The following is a 25732-nucleotide window of genomic DNA, read 5'->3' on the forward strand; positions in this document are numbered from 1 at the left end:
CAATTTTTAATTTAGTGGCATGTATGGAATATATTTACTTATATTAGAATAAAACAGCTACAGCATTTTGAAAAAAGTCACTGCTCCTCTTCTGCTGCAACTTACTCAGCTGCTGTTTTTATCTAATACTTGAAACAAAGCATCAGTCACTCATTTAACATAGACATTAGAGTTATCTGGAATTTACATCCATGAACCTATATATTCAGGTAAATTGTAAGAGAAGTGGTCAATGATATATTCATTTGCTGTGTTTGTGAATATCTGGAGATTTTCCATTTCCTGTGTGATGTCTGCTGGTAATCTGTCACAGATCTTTGAATCAGAATATAAAACTCTGTCCTGAACTCTAAACAGGGATGCACTGTTTATGTGTAAATTGCTTTGACTTCTAGCACTGTGTTTTTGAATTCCACAATTAATTTTAAATTCATGCTTATTATGAACAACAAATACCATTAGGGATTTTATGTTTTGGCATGACAGTGTATAAATCCCTAGGTCCCTGAAGAGTCTTCAGCAAGATGTTTGGTTATCAGCAATACACAAAATGTTTACAGCACACTTCTGTGGAATGAATACCTTTTGATCCAAGCTGCTTCGCCCCAGACAATTATGCCATAGGATAATACTGAGTAAAAGCACACAAGTCAACACAATAAGAGAGGTGTCTAATTGTAAAGACTTTAGAACTGAGCTACTTGATTAACTTATCCATTACTGCCAAGACAAAGCTCACCATCATCTGAATTCTAATGTTCCCTATCATGACCCATGCGGCAGAAACTTGGATGACAAAAACAGTGGATCATTGCAGGATTGATGCTCTGGAAATGTGATGCTAGAGAAGATTACCTTAATACTATGGACTGCACATCAAAAAAATTAATTAATCCAGAGTCAGTGTGGCTTCAGAACAAGACTGTCAACTCTTGTTAACCAAAATCAGTTGAAATATTTTGGTTACATTGCCAGAATCCAAGAGGCAATAAAAAAACAATCACAATAGGGAGGGGAAAGTTAACTGCCAAAAGTCTATAGGATGCACATCATTTCAGTGGACAGACCTAATTAAGAGCCTGGCCAGCATGAACTTGCAGCAAGCAAGTAACCATGTCCCAAACAGAGCTTCACGGAGGCAGGCTGGCAAGTGGGTTTACCATGTGATGCCACTACATTCTTGTGTAGGGCTGTACCAAGGAGAGAGATCCATGTGCCAGTGCCATCTTTGTTCATTATCCATCTGGATGCTTAGAATCTTCACACATGAAGCCTCATGTAACAGGGTAACTGTAAGTCACCCTGATTTCTTTTTAATTGCATAGTATGAATCTTCGGAAAGTCAGAAGTTGAAACATTTACTGGGAGCCAGTCATGAGCTTGTTCCATTATTCTCCGGGTTGGTTCTGGCATGGAGGCGTCTGGGGCCCCTTATGACTGTACTAGTGTCATCAGCAAACATCACACTTTTTGGAGAGTCCTCCAGTGTACAAGGTAAATCATTTATGTAGGCCAAAAACCATTGTAGACCAAGCACCAAACTTTGTGAGACATCATATTTAATGTTTCCTCATTTGGAATTTTGTCATATTCTTTTTGTATCCTTTGTTAATGTGGCAGACGGTTCTTATATGACCTGTTATGGAATGGAATGTCTTTAACATCATGTAATTTTAGTTTCTCTAGAACAATTCTGTACTCTACACAAACATAGATTGTGGAAAGATCACAAAAAATACCAACAGATTATTTTTTCTTGTTTAGTTCTACCAGAATTGAGTTCATGAGCTCAATACAGAATTTAGACAAAGCTGTAGTTGAAATGTCAAGTCTGGGAAATATTTGGAATTTTGTTATAAGCTGCTGTCCAAAAAATTTTTCAAGACATGGAAAGATGGAAATGGATATATAATTAGAATCGACTTGAAATACTTTTGTAAATGAAGTTGGCCCTACCACATTTTTAATTCAGTCTCTCAGGGAATAGCAGAGTGGTTACAAAATTAATTAAAGTGAGGCAATACGAAGTCAGCAAAAGATTTTAGTACCATAGCTGAAACATAATTTTAGTCAGAAAAGTTATTGCTCTTCAGTGACCTCAAAACTCTTTTAACTTCTTTAACCCAAGATCAGGTGTAGTTGATGTCAGTGGTTGAGTATGCAAACACCTGACCAAGTAAGTCTGCTTTCAGTGGTCAGTTTTTTGTCACCTATTAGATTAAATTCGTGTAGTACCTAATGATTCAAATTTAAATCATCTTTCTCACTCCTACTGTTATCAACAAGTTGAATATTATTTGCTTTACTGAGTATATTCATTTCAAGCCTAATAACTGTCAAAATTGTTTTTGCATTGTTATTGGAATTTCAAAATTTTTGTGCATAATACTTGGTTTTCACCTTCTTGACAGCATGTATTGATCCCAGATAGTAGCCACCATTTCTCTTGAATTCCTCAAGTGTTCCTGGTCATCATAAGGAAGACTGTTTTAAAAACTTTTATGAATGTTTTAAGGAAAGAATTAAATTCCTCGTCTACCGTGTGTCCTTTGGAAACTTCTTCCCATTGGTTAACCTGTGAAATCTTACATAAATTTTTAAATTTACCTAGCAAAGGGAATGTTCAATTAAGTTTGGGCCTTGCTGCCCACCATTGTGAACAATAGTCCACAACATTTTGATTGGACACCTGCCTGTCACCTTCTGGTGAGTCATTGAAGACTGAAGGAGACTTCCCATCCCATGGTTTATTAGAATGCTGATTCAGCATATATGATTCCATGAAGATGAGAGTTCGGTTCCTTATTTACACAGTTGATTGGGATATTTTATTGCTGCCATTTAAGCATTTATTATGAGATACACATCTGTTCCATGAAAGACAATTGGATTTAGAAATAAATTATGAATTGGCAATGTGCTCTGTGTTTCGGATACATGTGATCCACAAAATATGATTTAAATAATGATGGAATGGGAAAAAAGCTCCCACCTATTTCCACTGCTCTGTACCTTTATAGTAAACCACATTCTGACTGTAACTCTGGTGTGGTGTCCTCTTCCTTCCTGTCTTCCTTCCATCTTACATTCCAGTAACATTGTGCTTGTTATTAAATAGTTCATCTTAATAGTTCTCACAGCATACCACTGGTTCTTAATATTTCAAGTTTATGCCCAACATTGGACAGTATCTTTTACTTCCCTGTGACTCAAAGTATTTTTCTCAAACCAAGCTCAGTGAACACAAGGAAGGAGTTGGACACACTATTGTAGTTCAGATAAACTGACAGCTTTCTCAGACAATTAGTTTCAACATACATTCATCTATATCAAGATACCAACATCTTAGGACCTTACATGTAACAAGAGGCCTCTAACAAGCCTGCTTGTGGTTCATTGGCATGGCAGGCCAAAATCTATGGTGAAGCACATGGGCAGTGTTAAAGCTCAACCAAACAACACTCATAGCACTTTTTTCCCCTCTCTGATAGCCTCTGCATATAAACAAGACCAAGTCTCATTCTTAATCTGTCACAGTCAAGACATCTTGTAAGGGATTTTTTATAGATTAGGAAAAATATTTAACTGTATCAATTACATATAAGAATGCAGTTGGAGTTGTTTACTTTGAATACTCCATACATTAACATATTACAACATCTTTTGGGAAAATCACTTCCTAGAAAAAACTTTTCCTTGACCCGAAAAGGGCAATCCGCATTATGAGTGGTGTCCATATGAAATACTTTTGTAGGAATCTTTTTAGTGGTGTCACAGCAGACGTTCTCCCTTGTGTGTTTCATATATTAAATAGTGCTTTTTCTTCAAAGCCAATACAGTATATCATAACCACAATACAAGGTGACAATACGACAGTTGTGCAGAATAAATTATTCAAGCATGAAAGTCTATCAACAGATATCAAATCCTTGTTCCTCAACACCCAAAATTCAAAACAAAATTTAAGGAATACCTAATGCAAGAATCATTTAAGGATTTTTTTTAGAATAAATGAGCATGTTGGTATGCACTTTTAATGTTTTACATGGATGTCTCAGGTGACATATCATGTCTCTAAACTGCTATAAAATGAGGGGCAAAATGTACAGTATGTTTCATGTTTGATGCAAGTGCTGCCTTTTTTAGCAGGGAACAACATTCAAAGTTGTGTCAAGAGATAACGGTAAGGGGTGCAATGTTAGTGTAGGGTAGACACATGATGATGGAGTGTAACTGAAAAGTGTTAATATGAAACCTCTGTTCTGGATGCCAAGAGCGTTCTAGAACATTGGCACAGGTCAGGATATGGTTTCCAGACAGTTTAATATCCAAGATATGTGTGAAGACATCCCTCAACCTAGAGGATGGACTTGTGCATAAGAGTTGAGAGGGGATGGAAGAAAATAGTGTGGTACAAAATAGTGGTTTCACAGTGTTTGGTTCTGAGCCATATTTCTGGTGCAAGCAGGAAGAATTAGACAGGCATAATTTTAATCTATGGTAGTTTTTGTTCCCAATTTCGTTTAGCATGATGCTCTGACCAGCTGCTCAGAAAGAGTGATTAAATTAACCCTTTTCCCTTTGTTGCTGTATTTAGTTTCTTTCACTATGGCATACATGAAGTATCAATCAACATTTCTTGTGTTGACTATTCAAGAACACAGTAGTCTGTGGATAGTGAGCTTGCCTTGGTATGAAGCTTTCCTGACAGTCATGAATCCAATGACCTGATGATACACAGATTAGTTGTTGACTATGCAAGAACACAGTAGTCTGTGGATAGTCAGTTTTCCTTGGTATGAAGCTTTCCTGACAGATATGAATCCAATGACCTAATGTCACATAGATTAGTAAGGAAATTTCAAGGAACTGAATAAGTGATTGACAAACAAAACTCTAGAAAACCAAGTCTTGTAACTGTCAATACACTACATTAATTAGCAGCAGCTATGGAAAGAAGTCTGAGAAAATCATTAGACTATTTAGCACTTCAGGCTAGTGTGCCATATTGATGAAGTAAACAGATCAATAAAAAAAATCATTTCCAAAAATATAAGAAAACCTAAGACAAGAAGTAATCACTATGGTAACTAATGAAAGAGACAACTGAAAGAGACAAATGCAGGAACAAAATCGTAAGGATGAAATTTGTAGTGAAAGAAAGGAACAAAATAGGGAAAACAGGGGCAGAGCAAAAGAAAAAGGAACACAGCTACAGAATGCAGAGGTTTTGGGAAGATAAAAAGAAGAAGGAAACAAGAAAAAAATGAATAATCATGTAACATTAAAGATAATCACATTCTTCAGGTCAAAAATGCATAATAAAACTTATAAAGATAATCATTAATTTGAATTTAATCAGTCACATTGTATCTTAGTTTATACTATGTTCAGGGAAGACACACTGAGCCATCATGCAACAGCTGTTGAGTGAAATGGCCTGTGAACATCCAGTGCTAATTACAGACATCTCCTGTATTTTCTCAGTGCACCCTAATATTAAAATTCTGGTGACACATAAAGTTTGTGAGGAATGATTGCTTATATGCTAGCTGTTTATAGATTAATTCCATAAAGTTCATTTGCCACTGTTAGCCATCCTTTGTTTGCCTTTCAATTGCTGGACGTAATGTGGCAAGTGATATTCTACAACTAGCAGTGCTAGGGATTAATATGTATTCTCATACACGGAAGGAGCTATGTTAAGGCAATGTTCCCAGGAGAGCAGAACATGCCACTTGCTTCAACTAAAAACTGATATAGTGTTCCACTAAACTCAAACTTAATTTCATCTCAGAAACATACACATATATTACCACTTTACTTCCTTTTACTTATATTTAATATTCATTTAATATCAAGGGCTGCTACAAGTTTCCCCATGAAATTCCTTGATATTTCCCTGATTTCCAGACAAGTCTTAACATTTTTCCCTGACAAATTTTGAGATCTCATCAGTGAGTTAAGATGTAAGTTGATAATCTGTCTTTGCAGCTACAGCACAAGAAACAATAGTGGAAATGAGGAAATATTAAAAAAAAAGAAAGAAAAAGAAAAGAAAAGAAACTTGCAAGCATATGGTGTTTCCTGATGTAAGTAAAAATCTTTAAGTACTAATGTCAAAATCTTTTGTAATGAACTGTTTTTAGATGGAGAAAGCAAGCCAAATGATAAATGTGTATCATTATGATCAGTGATGTTATTTTATTTCAGTAAAATGAAGCACACAAAAATATGCATTTCCTTGGAGTCACAAGACAGATTTAAAATACCTTCACTGATTTCAGAAATAACCTCAGGAAAAAGTAGGCCTCTTTAAGAAGTGCATAAGGTGGGGAAGAATTGTGTAAACCAACACTGTAGGGGACTACAAATAAAATGTTCATTCTACAGTGTTTGTTATTGTCAGTTATTACCCAATGTGTTATGTATATTATTTTACAGATATTGTGTGATTTTTCTTTTGAGAAATAAGTGAGTACATGGTGTACACACCACCACTGACTGACACAATTTTCTTCTTCTTATACTTTGTAACATATAAAATACTTTTGAAGTGCAAAAGTGTGCTAGAATAAAATGTCTATAAAACATCTCACTGCCCAATGTATTTGCGGTGAGACAGTCACAATTCCTGAAATCCATCACTCATGGCCTCTGCCCTGCTGAGGAGCACCACAGTCCATGGATAAACCTCGAAAATCCACTGCATTTGCCACACACAAGCAGACCTAGCCTATGGGCAGATCAGTGAGACTAGATCCGATGGGCAGGGCCTTCACATTAGTGGCAACTATGTGGCTTCAGATCAGCAGGCCCAATCCATTATAGATACCTGCAGAAACGGCCTGCGGTTTTACCCCAGCATGGAAATCCAATCATGTGACCAGCTATTCACAAGTCACAGACAGCATGTTGATGAAATGAGACTACGGTGATCGATCCATGCAACAGATAACTTGTTCAAATACTCAGAATCAATAATAATGAGGACCACAAAGATTATTGCTGAGCCACAGTCAGGCACGTAGGAAAGATAATCACACTCTCACAACTAAATTTTCAGCCATAGCTTTTGCCAGTAAATGAGAACACACACACATTCACACAGTCACTCACACGCAACTCATGCACGCATAATCACCTTCTCCAGTCACTGCATCTACAGTTTTTGAGAATCAGATCCAAACATTACACTCCTTATGCCTCTCTGCGTCTCACTGGCAGATGCTAGGCTAGTGGCAAGAAGTGGTGACAGCACTGACTGCAAGCTGAGGGGAACAGAGGAAGGGAAGAAGAAGTAGTGAGGGAGCAGGGAAGTGGCGAACGTACTCAGCTGCACTCAGCCAGCGACGATGCATGACACCTCAGTAAACAAACCATTTCAGTTACTGAGACAAAAACGAGATTTTTCCAGTACTTTTTTCAGATTCCCTGATATTTCCCTGATTTCCCTAGGGTGTTGGAAATTCCCTGATTTCACGAACCTGTGGCAACCAAACCTGTGGCAACCATGGTATCTATTCACTTCAGATTTTTGTCTCAGTTGAATACGAGCACTTTGGGGAAGAGTAAGTACTGCAGAACTGGAAAGAGAATGTAGAATTTCCTCACAGTGGTTTAGGTCTTCCACAGTAATGTTATACATACCATTCCAAATAATTTGTTTTTCAAATTCTTTTAATTTCAAAATTTTTATCAGGAGTCTGTGAAGTTCATGATTGTTTTTTCCATGTTCAAGAAGCAATGGCTCAAATAGTCCTACAGAACATTATTTTTGGCATTTAATTAAATAAATCTATCCAGTTGGAAAATAAATGTTCTTGTAATTTTAGTATGTACCATAGAGTATATCTTCATATTAATTACTAATATTTATACTGCTGTAACAGAATACCTGTGATGTAAACCTACAATTCATTTTTTTTAAAAAAAATAGGTTAGGCTCTTGACTAATAAATACCTAGGATTTGCCCATACTGCACAAAAAACTAAATATATTTCGTTAGAGGAATTCATGTCTTTGGAAATTGATTGCTCAGATGTATTCATTGTTAGTTCTATGCACAACCCCATTTCAGTGTTGCTGAAGTAGCCCAAATTATAGAAAGTGTTTCCATGTTGCCCGAGGTTGTGACGCAGTTTCATAGAAAATAATTCATAACCTGCACAACCCACTTTCAGCCATAATAACCAACAGAGGTAAAAAGGAAAACAGAAATAAGATTCAATTCTGCAATAATTTAAATATTTTATTTTCTACATCAAATGATGTAAAATAAAAAGTTAATTCCAACTTGAAATAATACTTCAATTAAAAACTGCGAAATTTTAGAAAATATACATCAGTTGTTGGTCCAGTGATACAAAACTGTTCTCACATTTCCAGATAAATGAATGTGAACAAATTAAAAAAAAATGGTGATAGCATTCAAACAGAAAAACAGATGGTGGGAAACACTTTGATGAAATAATTATTGCACAAAGAGGAACTGAAAATAATTCTTTTACAACACATTACTCCAAGTTGAAAACAAGTATCCTTTGGCATTAAATTAATTGTTTAATTACTAAGCATCTATAACAAGACACTTCAAAAGTTAAACCTGAGTAGAAATACTATGATCAAAGACTCAGTTACTGAGTCTTAGGTTATGGCATCAAAACAAATGATAAATAAATAAACAGCAGAATGGAATGGCAATATACATTAAAGTACACCAAATATACATATAATTTACACAATCTGTACAAATTTTACTTACAAAAACTGCTAGAGACAGAAGGGTTGGCAATAATGGTACCACATCCAACACAGTAACATACATTTATACAAACATTCTCTCTCACTCATATACACATCCATACATATACACATGAGACACAGAAACTGAAGTATGTACTATTTTTGAACTTTGGTTTGTAAAAACTTCCACTGGTGCATGTATGTCTTCCTTAAAGACTCTCCATGCCCCTGGCAATACAGAAAAATTGTGACCTGTGTCAACTATAGTTCTTCCAGTTCATTATGGTCTTCATCCTGTGATACACCAGCAAGTCGCAGCCAGTTTACTCTGTTCTGTCGTACACCTTCCACCAAAGGTTCCAGTTTATCTGACAGGGCTGCAAAAGCCTGTAATTACAAAAGGAAGTCTCATATTGCAACTTACATTTAAAATATCTGTTAGTGTGTACAAAGAGGAGTTAGGAAAAAATAATCTCCCATTATTAAAATATAGACACAAACAAGAATTTCCCACTGAAAAACTCCCAGCATAAATACAAAGTATACACTGCTGCATAAGCAGTGGCAGAATCCTGTAGCTGAGTAGCTCTTTCATTTGCAACTGTTTTATTAATAATATGTAGTAGTTTGAATACCATGCACAAAGACGTTAAAAAATCTGCTTCTCTTTACAACCTATTCCCAGTCATTCCCATTAAAATATTATTGTAAGGAAAAAAACAAAAAGCTTTTCGGTGTGTGATTAAGTCATGTCATAAACTGTGTACATTATAACTCTCGTGAAGAACATTTGTTGTCAAACAATGGATCTTTTTAAAGCACAATACAGGTTTACACATAGAAGATTTTTGCTAATGCCAACAACATCCTTAGAAACTGTTGTTTGCAAGACTGCAGTAGTACAGCTTACAGCATGCCAAACAGATTATGAAATTTTAACCTTTTGAACCCCCCCACCCTTGTTCAGAGATTAAGGGTGGAAAAGTCAACTTTTTATACAGTTTCAATAAAATTTCATCCAGAATTCAGATATTACAAATGCATGGAACCTAAAGACCATGTACAACAACATCTGGAGTTAAGTCCTCACAATGACATGGTGCTGAGCAGAAAACAGTTGAAAAATTAGACCATAAACTGATTTTTGCGTGTGTGTGTGTGTGTGTGTGTGTGTGTGTGTGTGTGTGTGTGTGAGAGAGAGAGAGAGAGAGAGAGAGAGAGAGAGAGAGAGAGAGAGAGAAAGAGAGAGAGAGAAAGTACTGCAATGGTTTATTACTTACTGATATTTAACTCCACCACAGTTCAGCTCCCACCTTCATTACTTTTTGTGTTCTTTACTACTCTTTCACACTTAAGTAAATTGCTTCTTTGTGTTTTTGTAACTTAATTTAGTGTTGGCTCATATTTTATTTTATTTTGTGTCAATTATTGTATTCTGTTTATTTCTGAAGATCCTTCCACCTCTTTGTTGCTTACTAAATTTCTCATTACATCATTTCCCCTATTTCATTTAGTTTTATTTATCCTTTCATCCTTAGTTTACCACATGATAAACACTGTAGTTTGCATAGCTTCCAATTACTTCATTTACTTCAGAAGCACAATTTTGCCATTTTAATATAACATCCCCTCATTCCCTTTCTGTAGGTCTCTCAAAATTACACCCAAGAGACTTAGAGGTAAAACAACCATTTTTGCTGTCAAACTTTCTTCCAACACCCATCACTAGTCTTATTAAAACCAGTGAATTTATTATTATTTATTGGGTCACAATAATGTCCTATATGCATCTCCGTTACAGGTGAATCACACTTTCTTAAAATTCTCCCAATAAACAGAATTCTATCATCCATCCTCCTTTCTCTTTCTACAATCCTCACTTGTTTGTTCCATTTCATATTGCATTGCAACATTGTGCCTAGATATTTAACTGGTGTGACTGTCAAGCAGCATGCTACTAATGCTCTATTTGAACATTATGGGCTCATTTTTTCCTACTCATCTGCACTAACTTATATTTTTCTACATTTAGAGCAAGCTGGTATTCATCACACCAATTAGAAATTTTTTCTAGGTCAGCTTGTATCCTCCTACAGTCATTCAACTTCAGCACCTTCCTGTATACCACAGCATGACCAGCAAACAACCACAGACTGCTGCCCACCTCATCTACCAGCTCATTTACATATACAGAAAATAATAGTGGTCCTGTCACACTTCTTGGGGGCACTCCTCGTGATACCATTTTCTCTGATGAACACTCATCATTGAGTACAACATATTGGCTTCTGTTACTTACTAAATCCTCGAGCCACTCACATATGTGAGGATCTATTGTATACGCTTGTAGCTCCGTTAACAATCTGCAGTGGCACAAGGTGTCAAATGCTTTCTGAAAAATCTAAAAATTTGGAATCTGCTTGTTGCCCTCCATCCCAGTTCACAGTATATCATACAAAAACAGGGCAAACTACATTCTGCCATCAGCGATACTTTCTACGACCATACTGAATTCTGGACATAAGTGTCCCAGTCTCAAGAAACTCTATTGCATTCAAACTGAGAATATGTTCAACAATTCTGCAGCAAACCAACATTAGAAATACTGGTCTGTAATTTTGTGGATCCATTTTTTTACCCTTCTTACACACAGGAGCCACCTGTGTTTTTTTCCAGTTGCTTGGGACTTCACACTGGGTGAGAGATTTGCAGTTAATGCAAGCTAAGTAAGGAGCCAATGCTGTATACTACTCTTTCTAAAACAAAACTGAGATTCCTTTTGGGCATGATGACTTATTTGTTTTGAACTCTTTCAGTAGTTTCTCTACACCAGGAGTGTTTATTATTATGTCCTCCATACTGGACTCTGTTTAATGATCAAACAGTGGTATGTTTGCACAATTCTCCTGTGTGAATGGTTTCTTAAATGTGGAATTTAATACTTTGTCTTTCATTTTACTACCTTCAACTTCCACATTGGACTAGTCAACAACAGACTGAATGGTAGTCTTAGACCAGTTTAGCTGTTTGACGTAGGACCAGAATTTTCTTGGGTTCTCGGACAGATCTTTTGCTACTGTATTATGGTGGTAATAGCTGTATGAGTGGCACATAAATCTTTCCATAACGTTTGCCTGTCATCATTTGCACCTTCTTTTTAAACCAAGAGTACTACAGCCTTTGCTTCCTCAGCATTTTCTGAATTTCATTATTAAAGCCTGGTGGGTCTTTTCCAACCTTAATCCACTTACTAGGTACATAGTTCTTTAGACAACAATTTACAATCTGCATAAACTTTATCCATAATTCCTCAATGTCCATCTTATTGGAACTATGTGATGTCAGTTCACTGTCTAAGTGAGATGCTAACAACTGCTTACCAGCAATTTCTAGCAGAAACTCTCTCCTAATGTTTTCATTAACTTTTGTGAATGCAGTTGCTATAATGACAGTGTGAACACTAATCCCTGTATCTATACTGATGCTGTCGATAAGGTCTGACCTGTTTATAGCTACAAGGTCTTAGGTATTTCCACTGCATGTGGGCTGCCAAACTAACAGGTGAAGACAGTTTTCAGAAAATGTGTTCAAACGTACTTGACAAGTCTGTATGTCTGTAGCCCCTCCCCCACAATGAACCCATAGATGTCCCTGTCTATACTTGGTAGGTTAAAAGTTATTTACAACTGGTATTGCGTGATCAGGATATTTAAGCACCACTGACTGTAGACTTTCTTTGAATGATTGTAAAATGGTCACAATGGAATCAGGTGGGTGGTAAAAATACCTAACAATTAACTTCTACTCACCAAGTAAACGAGTAGATTTTTTTATCTATCCAATTAAATTCTTTTGTCAAAAATTGATTATTTTTGTTGTTATAACAATTAACTTCATTTCACCTAGTCCTATTATAGGTGACCAGGTAAATTCACTCAACTGCATTGAACACTCCCTCTCATACGACATCTAATCTGTTTTTCCAATATAGGTTTCCTGACCCACTAAGTATCACAGAACTTACTACTGCAGTTCAGCCAGCTCTTGGATCCGAGAACAATCTGAGCACCCTCCTATTATCCATGATAAGTGAATAAAAATATTGCTGATCTCTTGCCATGCGTGCTACCTTGATGAAAGATTCTGCAAATGATTGCATTCTAGTACACAGTAAATTTTTATGTAGTCAGTGAATTAATCAGAGGAATGATGAGATGTGACTCAGCATGAGCCAATCTTTGCTGTACTTCCAGTCTTCTAGTTGTATGCCACAGAAAATTCACAGTTGAGGAAGTTAGACAACTACATGCAGTGTGTGGCAACAATGTTTACCTGCTACACCAAAGACCTGAACTTTAGTTTATGATGTGCAATATAGAGCTGCAAATTATTTGTAGTACTTATATATTTCAATCTACCTGTGCAGTAGTGACTGATCTGCCACAGAAATAAACGGCAGTCATGTGTGTGAAATGCGTTTGTGTGAGTGTGTGCAGGTGTGTGTCTATTGTTGACAAAGGCCTTAACGGCCACAAGCTATAATTGACAGTCTTTTTGTTGTGTCTATCTGTGACTCAGCATCTCCGCTATATGGTGAGTAGCAACTTTCCTTCTCGTAATATTGGTAGAGAAATAATTGAAATGTTAGAAAGGTGAAAGTGACACATCTTTCAAGGTAAGGAACAACACCAATAACAATAAAAGAAAACAGAGATCATAATTGCGAAACTATTGTCAGAAAGTAGAGGCACAATCCATGAAAACAAGGGAATATGCCAATAAATGATAGTGTTGATAACTGTCAGAGTAAAGAAGATGTGAGAACCCACAATTACCAATAAATCGAAGCTGAAACAAACTGGAACATTAAAATGCTCAATAAAATTAATTTAATGGACTGGTGATTGTGCATGATGATAAAAGTTATCAATTTCAAATGATGATAAAAGTTATCAATTTCAATCCTCCATTCAGTCATTTTTTTGCATCAACATCAGAAGGCTTCCTTCTTTTCACCACTGGATGTGTCATTGTATATTTGAGGTTGTCCAACCATTATAATATTAGGTACAAGGTGCTAGTTTCCAGGTGATAAGAAATGACAGAGACAATGACCTACTGGAAGGAAGGATAGATGACTTAAGGAAACATACAGGAGCCACATGGATGTGTATAACTGATGACTCTAATTCTTGGAAAAAGTCTATTAAAGGCCTTTACCCAGCTGTGGATGTCAAATGGCTCACAATAATTATGTAGTCTGTTTCTTCCTTAATGGGTCCCCAATTCTTTCTAATTATCTTCCAGTGGAATATTCTCAGTTTGTCTCCCATTAATTTGAGTGTGCTCCATGTCTCTGATAAAGCCAGAGTTACACAAGACAACTGTATAAACTTTATCTTTGCTACCTGATAAATCCAGAGTTACACAAGATAATTGTATAAACTTTATCTTTGTTACAAAGGTTTCTTGATGTAAATATGTCCTTCAGACTGTAATAGCAGAATGATCCAGCTAACATAATTTATGTCTTTCCTTACTTCCTTGATAACTTCATCACCTCCATCTTTGCTTTAGACCAACTCTGACTCAAATATAATTTTAGTGACAAAGCATATAGCGCAGTGATATAAAATGAAAATTTTTGTGTGTAGGAATGATACAGTATATTCCTACATTCCTCACTTAACACTGTTTCATGAAACTCTGTTAAGCAGGCTTTCACAGATTTGCTAACACTGCCTTCAAGTGACTGCCAGTTACTGTTTTCCAGTGTTCCCTGATGTTTTCCCTTGAGACAAACAAACCTGAGGAACAGATATTGTCATTCCCTGTCACACCTATTTGGTATGGGTTCTGCACACTTGAGCATTATTCTGGAATGGATCATGTGTGTGTTGCATAAGCAATCTCCTTTGGAGACAGACTACATTTTCCCAGCACCATTAAATAAATGCTTTGCCTATGAATAAGGCTATATGATCATTCCATTTCATATCCCCACAAATTGTTACACCCTTGTATTGTAGGTGTTGATAATTCTGAATCCTATTACACATATATAAACATATTTATTATTTACAAATATGGAATTAATGGAAAATATTCCAAGTGTCATTTTTTCACAAAACACAATTTCCTTGCTACTGTGTTCATGGTACTCTGCTGCATGTTCCTGACTTGGCCCAGCAGCAAACCACAGGGAAAGTCTTTCAAACATTAATTAGTAGATGGCAAATGGTCTTCGTGCCAAACTGTGCTTCACCTGGAGTTCTAAAATTTAAAAGATATAAGAATTGGTTCTTGTTGACAGCAGTTCCACTGGTTAAAAACTTTTTAATATCCCTGCAGGTGCAGGATGTCAACAGCAGACACAAGGCACTACAGATAGTATCTGTCCTTTGCCACCAGAGGTGTGCTGACCCAACAGCAGCATAGAGCAAAGCGAGCGACCACTGGCCAGTCTTATTTAGTACACAACATGAGCTCTGTTAGATCTTGCCTAGCTGCTATCCCTGCTTTAGACTCTGACTTTCTCGCTTATGTTCTTCATGTTTATACAGCACTCTGCTCGCGACAAATTTAGCTTTGTTCCCTGATTACACATCTGTGCCAGGTGTGGTCATTTAGTGGTGATGGGTTCTTACCTTATCATGCTTATGGCAATCCTTTTGCCACTGGTTTCAGTATTATGGACTTCAAGTTAATGGAACTTTGGCAGCAACAGGCCACTTTGGCAGCAACAGGCCACTTTGGCAGCAGCAGGCCACTTTTCTACAGCTCATGTCCCAGCAGCAACAAACACATCACAGTTGATGGCCATGGCTGACCCCCCCTCCCCAAGCCATTTTCTGCTTTCAGCAAGTCATCTGAGAGCTGGCAAGTCCAGTAATCCACTGTCTTGCAGGCAGCAAAGTGCTTTGCTTTTGTCTTCTACTACTTGTTTATACGAAGTGGTGCAAAAATTGAAACCACTTTTGGACCCTAGTGAATTGTCTTAGCTAGCACAATTTCAGATGTCAGAAAAGTCTCCTATGTGGAATCACTGATTTGAGATGGGATTGTGCACCCTACCCCTGACAGGGAGGTCACCAAAAAAGCTGTAGCTAAATCCATTCCTAGTCTTGGTAAAGTACTTCCAATTGCTAATTCTTCTGAGGTTGTTTCGGAGGCTCAGAAAGTTTTTACAAATGACACTAAGCTTTCCCAGGCCGTTAGTCACCATCCAAGTACCAGTCAACTCATGATTCCAAACTCATCATCGTCATCTACTTATGCCCCTCATATCTCACCAGACTGCTAGTGTTTTGTGAAATACTTATTATGTTGCCTATTTTGCTCCCTCATCAATGTTGCAAGACCTTTTTTTGTAATTTTGGGTGGATCACAAGCTCCCTCCCTTCTTGGCATTGTGATGTATGACATGTATGTTGAAGAACCTTTAGTTCTGCCTGGAATGTGGCACTGAATATAATGGAAGCTGATGCCTACATCATGCAGCAAAATGTTGGGCCTGTGGCAAGAGCTTTCACCTGCCCTTCATCTGTCACCAACTGGCCAACCAGCCATTTTTTCCAAGGTAACAGAAGAAAAATGCTGTGGTAGATACAATCATGACCATAGAACCAGCAAGCAAGCTCACACTGGCTCTGATGCCATTCAGCTTGTCCAACTGTTCACGGGCCCAGCCGTGTGTTTAATCCACAAGGAATATCAGCAGCTTGGTTCCCCTTTGCTGCACTGGGCCCACCACAGTGTCCTGTCTTATTATTGCAGGTTCAGTCCTCTTCTCAGAGAACTGTCATTGGCAGCTAAATATAAACACATTGGACACAAACTAACCTTCTTGGTTGGGTGCTCCCCTACTGATAATAAGATTTTCAACTGATATGTCCTTACCAGTTTTGGGTTCACAGTACAGGACCAAGTTAATTACGTGTCAGCCATAGTGGCATATATTCTAGTGCCTCACCCAGAGGACTTGTTGTCCAAACGATCTTGGGACCGCTATTTACTGAAAACTGATTTAAAGATGCATACCTTAAACTGCTGCTTGATGAGATTCATGGAAGTTACTAGTTTTAAATACACTAATGAGCTTGTATAGGTGGTGTAATCATTTGCTGTCTGGTATTGTGAATGCACCCATTATTTTACAAAAGCATTTGGAACAGTTGATTCATGGTATTCTGCACTGTCTCAACTAACTGGGTTATTATCATTGGGGGGGCGGGCGGGGGGGGGGGGGGGGGTGACATATGCAGAACATCACTAGTATCTTGCCACTGCCAACTTTAAAAGTTCAGTTTCCGTGTCTCCAGCATCAGCCACCTGGGGTGCATTCTTTATTCATAAAGATATCATGTGCACACACAACCATGTCAACTCGATCACAAAGATGCCAGAGCCAACTAACTTTAAATAGTTCCAGTCATTTCTAGGAAAAATAACACATTACATCAACTTAATTCCCCAAGATTCGCAGACTGAACACCCTCTCAATCAGCTGTGCAGGTGTCAAATTAGTGTGGTCACCAACTATCAACAGGCTTTTCAGTGCCTTAAGGACAGTTTCAAGGCAGCCTCATATCTGACGCATTACACAATCGGTCTGCTGTTGACACTGGCAATGCCCATACACCGCAGTGCAACACTGCGGTGGCTTTGTCACAAGTTACCAAATAATTCAGAGCATGCAACTGCCTTGTCTCAAAAACATTAAATGGTGCACAGCTCAACTATTCCCACTTTGAGAAGGGGAATTCAGCAACCATTTATGGAGGCACGAAGTTTCATGTATATCTGTACAGCAGCAAATTTCACCTTTATTTCCTTGTTTGGGTATCGGTCTATGCTCCCAAATAAGATGACACAGTATCTGCAGTGCTGGAAATTGTTTTTAAGTGGCTTCCATAACAAAATCCATTTTCACCCCTATTCCCCCCCCCTCCCCCCACCAGTGAACACACCCTGTACCACCTCCCTCTTTGCCCCAGTGTGGAATTTAATCTCCAGGAAACTGTTTGCTTTTCCCTGCATCAATAGGTCCCAACATCCTTCTATGAATACCTGCTGATGGCAAATGAGATCACTTCAGCATTTTCCTGTGATCCAGTGCTGCACAATACTTTGTCAGCAGGCCGGAAGGTTAGCTAGAGCACAATTATTTTGTACTGTGCTATTGGCTAAACATCATGCAGGGCACCTTAATATTGATCACATAGGATACTGACTACCGGGTTGTCATTCCACCCCAACCCTATCCCTGCACCCTCTAGCTCCTTCATGCACAAAAATGGAAGATGAGGCCTATGAAAGCATTGCCCAGGAGTTAAGTTCCCACACCCGGCATCAAAGCCTACATGCTATCTCAATCTAGCTTCCCCGGCTCAACATTTTTCGCCATGGCCCCTACCGAACCAATCTTGTAAGATGGTACATGTCCATTTCAGGGTACTATATGGTCCCTGGTGGAAGATGCCCTCCCAAACTTTCCATTTGTCACACATGTCATTGACCAGCACCCCTGCTAACATTTATTTGTATTTTTGAGAGTATTTTTGCCATTAGGGGGCACCCTGCACCCTGGTGTCTGACAACATGCTCCAACTTACGTTGGCTCAGTTTAAAGCATTCTATTGCTGCAGTGGCATCAGCCATCTGGCCGTTGCACCATTACCCCCTGCCTCCTGTGTGGCGGCTAAGTGGATAGTCTGCACTTCAAGACTCACATGGAGAAGGCCTTGAAGACGCCATCTACCGACAATGCCTTGCACAGCTTCCTCGTGGTTTATCACTCCATCCCTATCACTGGAGTCAGTCTGTCCAAAACCCCGCATGGGTGCAGGCATCACTCCCTGTTAGACCTCTTGTGTCCCACAAATGGCATATATCAGTAGCAGATCTGAGGCACTACTGTTAGTATCTATCTGGCACCATAAGAGACACAATTACAGGGTCATGTTGACTGATCCAATACCAGCAAGAATCTGAGTGAGTGACTGCTGGCCAGTCCTGTTTAATACACCACATGAGCTCTGTGAAACCTCACCTAGCTGCTATCTGGATATCAACTCTGCTTTGGTCATTAGCTTTTTCATTTATGTACTTGGTGTTCATAAAGTGCTCCACTCACAACAACCTTTGTTTGTTCCTTGATTACGTGTTCTTGCCAGGCACAGATACTTTTAATCTAACATTGTTCCAAGTACCATTAATAATGAAGTACTGCATTTAATTTGTGGTAACACAAATGCAGAAACACAAACACTTCCTTCCTGTTATTTTGTCAAAAACTGACATTTCTGAGACTGTGGCTCTGTACAAAACACAAATTAATTCTTGAAAAGAAGGCAACAGCAACCAGCCACTTTTGATGATGGTATTTGTTAATAAAAATACCACTGTTACCAGTGTTCAACTGATAGGTTCATCTTCAGGTGGCTATTCATATTTCTGTTACATTTCTTGTTGGTTACATTAATTACTGAGAAAGAAAACAGCCAACAAATAATGTGAACAACAAAAAATGTAATACAAACATGAAAAACCATTTTATGATCAACACATCAATTTGAAAATGGTAATGACAGTATTTGTGTAAATAAATAGACATATTAACAATGACTGGTTGTTTTATTCTTTGCAAGAATCATCTTGCAAGAGCTTTCATATTGGCACTTAGAAGCAGTCAGTTACCTGATAAGAAACTTAGAACATTATTAGTAAAGTTTCTAATTTTTCTCATTATTTTTTGTATTGATATGGTGCACGGCATAAATCTGTTGTATCAGAATATTTTCTCAATTTTTTGGGTACAAATTAGTTATCTAAAAACAGGGATAAAATGCCTCCTGACAAATGTCAGATATGGCACTTGGAGGGTTTTCCATCTCCACTCTTCAAATGTTCAGAAAGGTGAAGTTACTCTCATAAATGAGCTACACAGCAAGGATATTTGAAAGGGAGATAATTCAGTCTGGACAACAGTTAAGCATCAGTGGTATGAACTTAGAAATTATCTCTTACCTCATATATTGGAAGGCATATGGAATCTATAAATCCAACTTGCATTAGGGGCAACTGGTCTTCCTTTTCTCGGTTCATTAGATCCTGTAAGAAATGTGAAGCATTACCCAGGGTATAAAATAAGCAGTAAATTTAGAAAAAAGAACACTAACAGATAAGAGGTGTGGTCAAAAAGTAATGTGCATATTGTAATTTCACATATTGTACTAGTCCAATTAGTGTAATTTTTTCACTGCTGTGTTGGTAAACATGCCCGAAAATTATCTGTACATTGTTAGCCAAATTGGATATTTAGTCAGACATTAGCTATCAGAAAGGTTACATGTATTTTTGTAGTACTGGTGTTTATTTATTATGTATAAAAATGGATCAAGTATTAGAAGTGTTAGACACAGCTTTTGGTGAGCTTGCTATGGGTGAAAGAAGAGTTTATGAGTGGTGTAAGTATTTTGAAGAAGGCCACAAAGACACTGAAAATGATGAGCGCCATGGATGTCTCACATAACATCAACCAATGAAATCATGGAAAAAGTGAAAGAAATTATTATGGATGATTTCCAAATCACAGTCAGAGAAGTTGCTGATGAAGTTGGCATATCAAGTGGCCCATCATAAAAAATTTCTGGAGAAGTCTTGGTTGTAAAGGATATGATACTAAAGTTTATTCTAAAATTGTTGAATTTTGAAAACAAACAGCAGTGAATGTAAATTGGTCACAAGTCATTAGATGAAGTCAACAATAATGCAGAACTATTGAAATGTGCTGAAACAGGTGATAAAACAGGTGTTTCATGATAGAACATTGAAACCAAGGCTCAGTCATTTGAGGATAAGCATCCTGGACTGCCAAGTAAAAAGAAACTCAACAAGTGCAGTCAAATGTGAAACATATACTCAATGCCTCCCTCGATTTTAACAGCATAATGTGCCATGCGTTCTTGCCACAAGGAGTACTACTTACAAGTTTGCATGAAGCAATCATGGGGAAAGGGGGGAGGGGATGCTTGAATTCTTGGCATAAGAATTAATGACTTTTTCACCACAATAACACATTTGCTCACTTTGTTGTTTCTGAAGGTTTGGTCAAAAATAATATGCAATGCTCCAGTCTCCATACATGCAAGAAATGGCCCCATGTGACTTTGTCTGTTTCCAAAACTAAAGAAACCATCAGAGGTTCCTCATTTTACAGGCACGGGTAAGATTGAAAAAGCATCACTGAAAGAGTTAAAAGCTATCCTAAAGGATCAAGTTCCAGAAATGTTTCTTGGATACTTGAAATTTTAAGATAAAGTGTTTCACCAAAAATAATAAGTGTGGCCTGCCTTAACATTCCTTATTTAGTATGACAAATACTCTTACCTTTAAATCATACTATAACTGTAGATGAGATATATTTTCATGAAATAAATAAGAAAAATTGTGGCAGACATGTTTTAAGTAAACATGAGCGGAATATCTTTGTGTGAATTTATGACTAGAGGAAGACAGTATACTACTCAGCCCACTTTCATACACCAACAAAATAGTTGTGATGTTGCGAATTTGATACAAAGCTTGTTTTCTAAAAGAGGTGTGCTCTGCCACACTCAACTTGATTTCTCAGTTGTCACTTAATTTGAAAATGAGGAAATAATGGTAGCTGATGAGCATTTGGCAGATAATGAAAAGATCGAGATATTAAAAGACATGGAATATCTGAATTAATATGCTCATGCAGTAGAAAAAATAGTGTCAGTTATCCTAAGCTTAAAATTCTATTGAATATGATACCAAATTTTCTTTCAAAATTTTAAAAATAGTACTCACAATAGGTGTGATGTTCAGTTCCTGACGTTCCATATCACCCTGTTCAAAGAATTCACTTGACACCAGTTCTGCCACCTAAAACAAAATACTCAACTGTCACACAGTACTCCGGTTTACATAAGAACATCATGTTTTCAGACAGTTCACATTATGATTTTTGATAACATATTTGGAAGAAACAGTGATCTAAATCCAAGTGTAATACACACTCAATATTGATTGCAAGCTGGGGATATTTTATTAATGGTGACAAGTTTCAATCTATACAGATTACTTTCAGACCATAAGGCACCCCTGAAATGTTAATATAAATTTTCATTGAGGGAAATCAAAAACTGAAACACATTAACAGTATTCACAAAATAATGTAAATGACAACAAAACAAAAAATATTTATATCCAACAGTGATCTGCAGAGGCAATGGGTGATGGATGTCCCCATTGATCCGTGAGCTCAAGAACTGGAGCAATCATTTAAAAAATTAACAAAATTGTGTAGAATGATCGATGTCTGAGCATTTGGATGACTGCAGATGTGAAGATGAACAAAATATAGTAAGACGAATTTTGTGTGATGAATTACATATGACAAAGGTTTGTGCAAAACTAGTTCCACAAAATCTCTCTCCGGAACAAAAAGACCATCAGAAGAACATTTTCTCTCATGACATGGAATGACTCAGTGAAGAATTGGACTTGCTCACATGTGTCATAACATGCGGTGAAACATGGATCTTCCAGTATAATCCTGAAACAAAGTGTCAATCAGTACACTAGGAAACACCCACATTGCCAAAAAAAGAAAAAAGCACAAATGAGTAAGTGCAAATTGAAGGCACTGCTGGTAGTTCTTTTTTCGATATCAGGAGCATTATCATGCCTGGAAGGGTGCCTGAGTGTCAAACCGTTAATCAGTAATACTAAAAGAACCCTAATCAAGTTTAGGGAAAGAAAAAGAAAGAAAAAACTGGATTTGTGGAAGAATGATGCATGGATTTTTCGTCAGAACAAAGTGTCATCCCACAACGCCATATCTGTGAAACAGTTTTTGGCAAACAATCTGCATTCCTGTGGTCAAAGATCCTCCATATTCACCATTTCTGGCTCCTTGTGATGTTTATCTGTTTCTGAAAACCAAAAGTGCATTGAAGGGAACACATTTTCATTCTTAAACTTACTGGCAGATTAAAACTGTGTGCCAGACTGAGACACGAACTTGGGACCTGTTGCCTTTTGTGGGCAAGTGCTCTACCAACTAAGCTACCCAAGCATGACTCACAACCTGTCCTCGTGGCTTTACCTCTGCCAGTACCTGGTCTCCTACCTTCCAAACATCACAGAAGTCCTCCTGAGAAACTTGCAGAACCAACAGTTCTAGAAGAAAGGATACTGTGGAGACATGGTGTAGCCACAGCCTGGGGCTGTTTCCAGAATGAAAATTTCACTCTGCAGTGGAGTATGTGCTAATATGAAACTTCCTGGCAGATTAAAACAGTATGCTGGACCAAGACTCGAGACCAGTCCATTGAAGAGGTGAAAGCAAGAAGACCAGAGTTGTTGAAGAGGGTGTCAATGAATGACCTACAGCATTACTTTTGAACAATGGAAGACATGTATGTAGTGGTGTATAGATAGCGGCGACGAGTATACTGAAGGGCATGAAAGTTAGTTGTAACTCTGTCTGGGGTAAACGTTTCTGACAGCAGTCTCATTTACATGCCACACATTTTATATGTTGGCAAAATCTTGAAGTTCACACTGTAAGGGTAACATCTGGTATCAATCCTCAAACCTCATGTAAACAACTTTAAAAAAACTAAGCATCCTAACATCATCATCATAAAACAATTACTTTCCTTTGCCATTTGTTGTAACAAATCAGTCACAATTTGAAAATGCATTCAGAATTCAGAAACATAACAAAAAGCCTACATGACCTCTACTACTGACAACTTAACTTTATTCTTGCACAGAAAGGAGCAAAGTATGAACATATAAGAAGTAAGAACACAAGAATTCTCATGGTCAGTATGTAGCCATATTTTCATTTACAAAATTTTGTAACCTTACTGATACAAATCACATCATAGTAAGACGTCACAAATACAGGGTGTTTATAAACAAATATCGGGGCTTGAACGCTTTATAATATCTATTATATTAAATTTACAGTTATAAATGATATGTCAAATGAACGAGAAACTCAAACAGTTTTACCAAGAACCTTATAAATGTTCAATGTGAGCACCATTTGTCACACGGCACACATCAAGTCTATAGCCAAGTTCTTCCCAAACGTTGATAAGCGCGTCTTCAGTAATTGCAGCAACAGCTGCTTCAATCCGGTTTCTTAATTCAGGGAGGTATGGTGGTAGCAAAGGCACATACACACGATCCTTGATGAAGCCCCAGAGGGAAAAAATTGCATAGCGTTAGGTCGGGTGAACGTAGAGGCCATGCAAAGCAAGCCCTGTCATTGGGCCCCTTGAGGCCTATCCAGCACTTGGGTACAGTGAAGTTCAACCAATCACGTACTTTGCTATGCCAGTGAACATTTATAAGGTTCTCGGTAAAACTGTTTGAGTTGCTCTTTAACGTGACATATCATTTATAACTGTAAGTTTAATGTAATAAATACTATAAAGCATTAAAACCCCGATATTCATTTATAAATGCTCTGTAAGATCCAAAGAACACACCAGTAACTATGTTGCTAATGTCTACACCAATATTTGTCATTTTGAGGAACTACTAATAGAACACAATCAAAAAGAAAGTGATAATGAGAAACAGTATTGAGAATGTTGCCTAGTTGTTTAGTATTTTCCAAATGTGGGTTAAGTGAAGATATTTTGATGAAAATAGATGCCTTGATGGATAAAGGGATTGAACGAGCATAATATTGCTGATAGACCTGTGAAATTATTCAGTTATTTAGGGGAGATTAAAATTTAGCTGTGATGGGAGATGGGAATACTATAGCGGGAAAGGAAGAGAAGGAAAAGTAGCTGAAGAACATGGATGGGTGAAAGGAATGAAAGGAGAAGCTACCTGGTAGAATTTTGCACAGAGCATAATTTAATCATTGTGAACACTTAGTTTAAGAATCATTCATGTAAGCAGGTTGTATACATGGAAGAGACCTGCAACAAAACAGAAGATTTCTAACTGATTATGTTTGTTGTTGTGGTCTTCAGTCCTGAGACTGGTTTGATGCAGCTCTCCATGCTACTCTATCCTGTGCAAGCTTTTTCATCTCCCAGTACCTACTGCAACCTACATCCTTCTGAATCTGCTTAGTGTATTCATCTCTTGGTCTCCCCCTACGATTTTTACCCTCCACGCTGCCCTCCAATACTAAATTGGTGATCCCTTGATGCCTCAGAACATGTCCTACCAACCGATCCCTTCTTCTGGTCAAGTTGTGCCACAAACTTCTCTTCTCCCCAATCCTATTCAATACTTCCTCATTAGTTATGTGATCTACGCATCTAATCTTCAGCATTCTTCTGTAGCACCACATTTCGAAAGCTTCTATTCTCTTCTTGTCCAAACTATTTATCGTCCATGTTTCACTTCCATACATGGCTACACTCCATACGAATACTTTCAGAAATGACTTCCTGACACTTAAATCAATACTGGATGTTAACAAATTTATCTTCTTCAGAAACGCTTTCCTTGCCATTGCCAGTCGACATTTTATATCCTCTCTACTTCGACCATCATCAGTTATTTTGCTCCCCAAATAGCAAAACTCCTTTACTACTTTAAGTGCCTCATTTCCTAATCTAATTCCCTCAGCATCACCCGACTTAATTAGACTACATTCCATTATCCTTGTTTTGCTTTTGTTGATGTTCATCTTATATCCTCCTTTCAAGACACTGTCCATTCCATTCAACTGCTCTTCCAAGTCCTTTGCTGTCTCTGACAGAATTACAATGTCATCGGCGAACCTCAAAGTTTTTATTTCTTCTCCATGAATTTTAATACCTACTCCGAATTTTTCTTTTGTTTCCTTTACTGCTTGCTCAATATACAGATTGAACAACATCGGGGACAGGCTACAACCCTGTCTTACTCCCTTCCCAACCACTGCTTCCCTTTCATGTCCCTCGACTCTTATAACTGCCATCTGGTTTCTGT

At 37.6% G+C, this 25732-nt stretch overlaps 1 protein-coding gene across 4 annotated transcripts in view; it reads right to left on the bottom strand.

The window, feature by feature from the left end:
• Window positions 1–8322: 8322 nt before the first annotated feature.
• The window catches only part of LOC126456982 (dual 3',5'-cyclic-AMP and -GMP phosphodiesterase 11-like), a 331198-nt gene continuing 313788 nt past the window's right edge, over window positions 8323–25732 (bottom strand). For 2 of the 4 annotated variants that reach the window (XM_050092940.1, XM_050092938.1), the window contains 3 exons: window positions 21584–21658; window positions 19775–19858; window positions 8323–9133 (listed from right to left, as the gene is read on the bottom strand). In XM_050092940.1, the coding sequence (XP_049948897.1) occupies window positions 9008–9133; window positions 19775–19858; window positions 21584–21658 (285 nt within the window). In that variant the 3' untranslated portion in view covers window positions 8323–9007. Of the gene's footprint in view, window positions 9134–19774; window positions 19859–21583; window positions 21659–25732 lie in introns of those variants that run through there. The other 2 variants (XM_050092939.1, XR_007585422.1) reach the window with 2 other exon arrangements.

The sequence above is a fragment of the Schistocerca serialis genome, chromosome 2 (assembly GCF_023864345.2).
Source record: "Schistocerca serialis cubense isolate TAMUIC-IGC-003099 chromosome 2, iqSchSeri2.2, whole genome shotgun sequence".
Classification (NCBI taxonomy): domain Eukaryota; kingdom Metazoa; phylum Arthropoda; class Insecta; order Orthoptera; family Acrididae; genus Schistocerca; species Schistocerca serialis.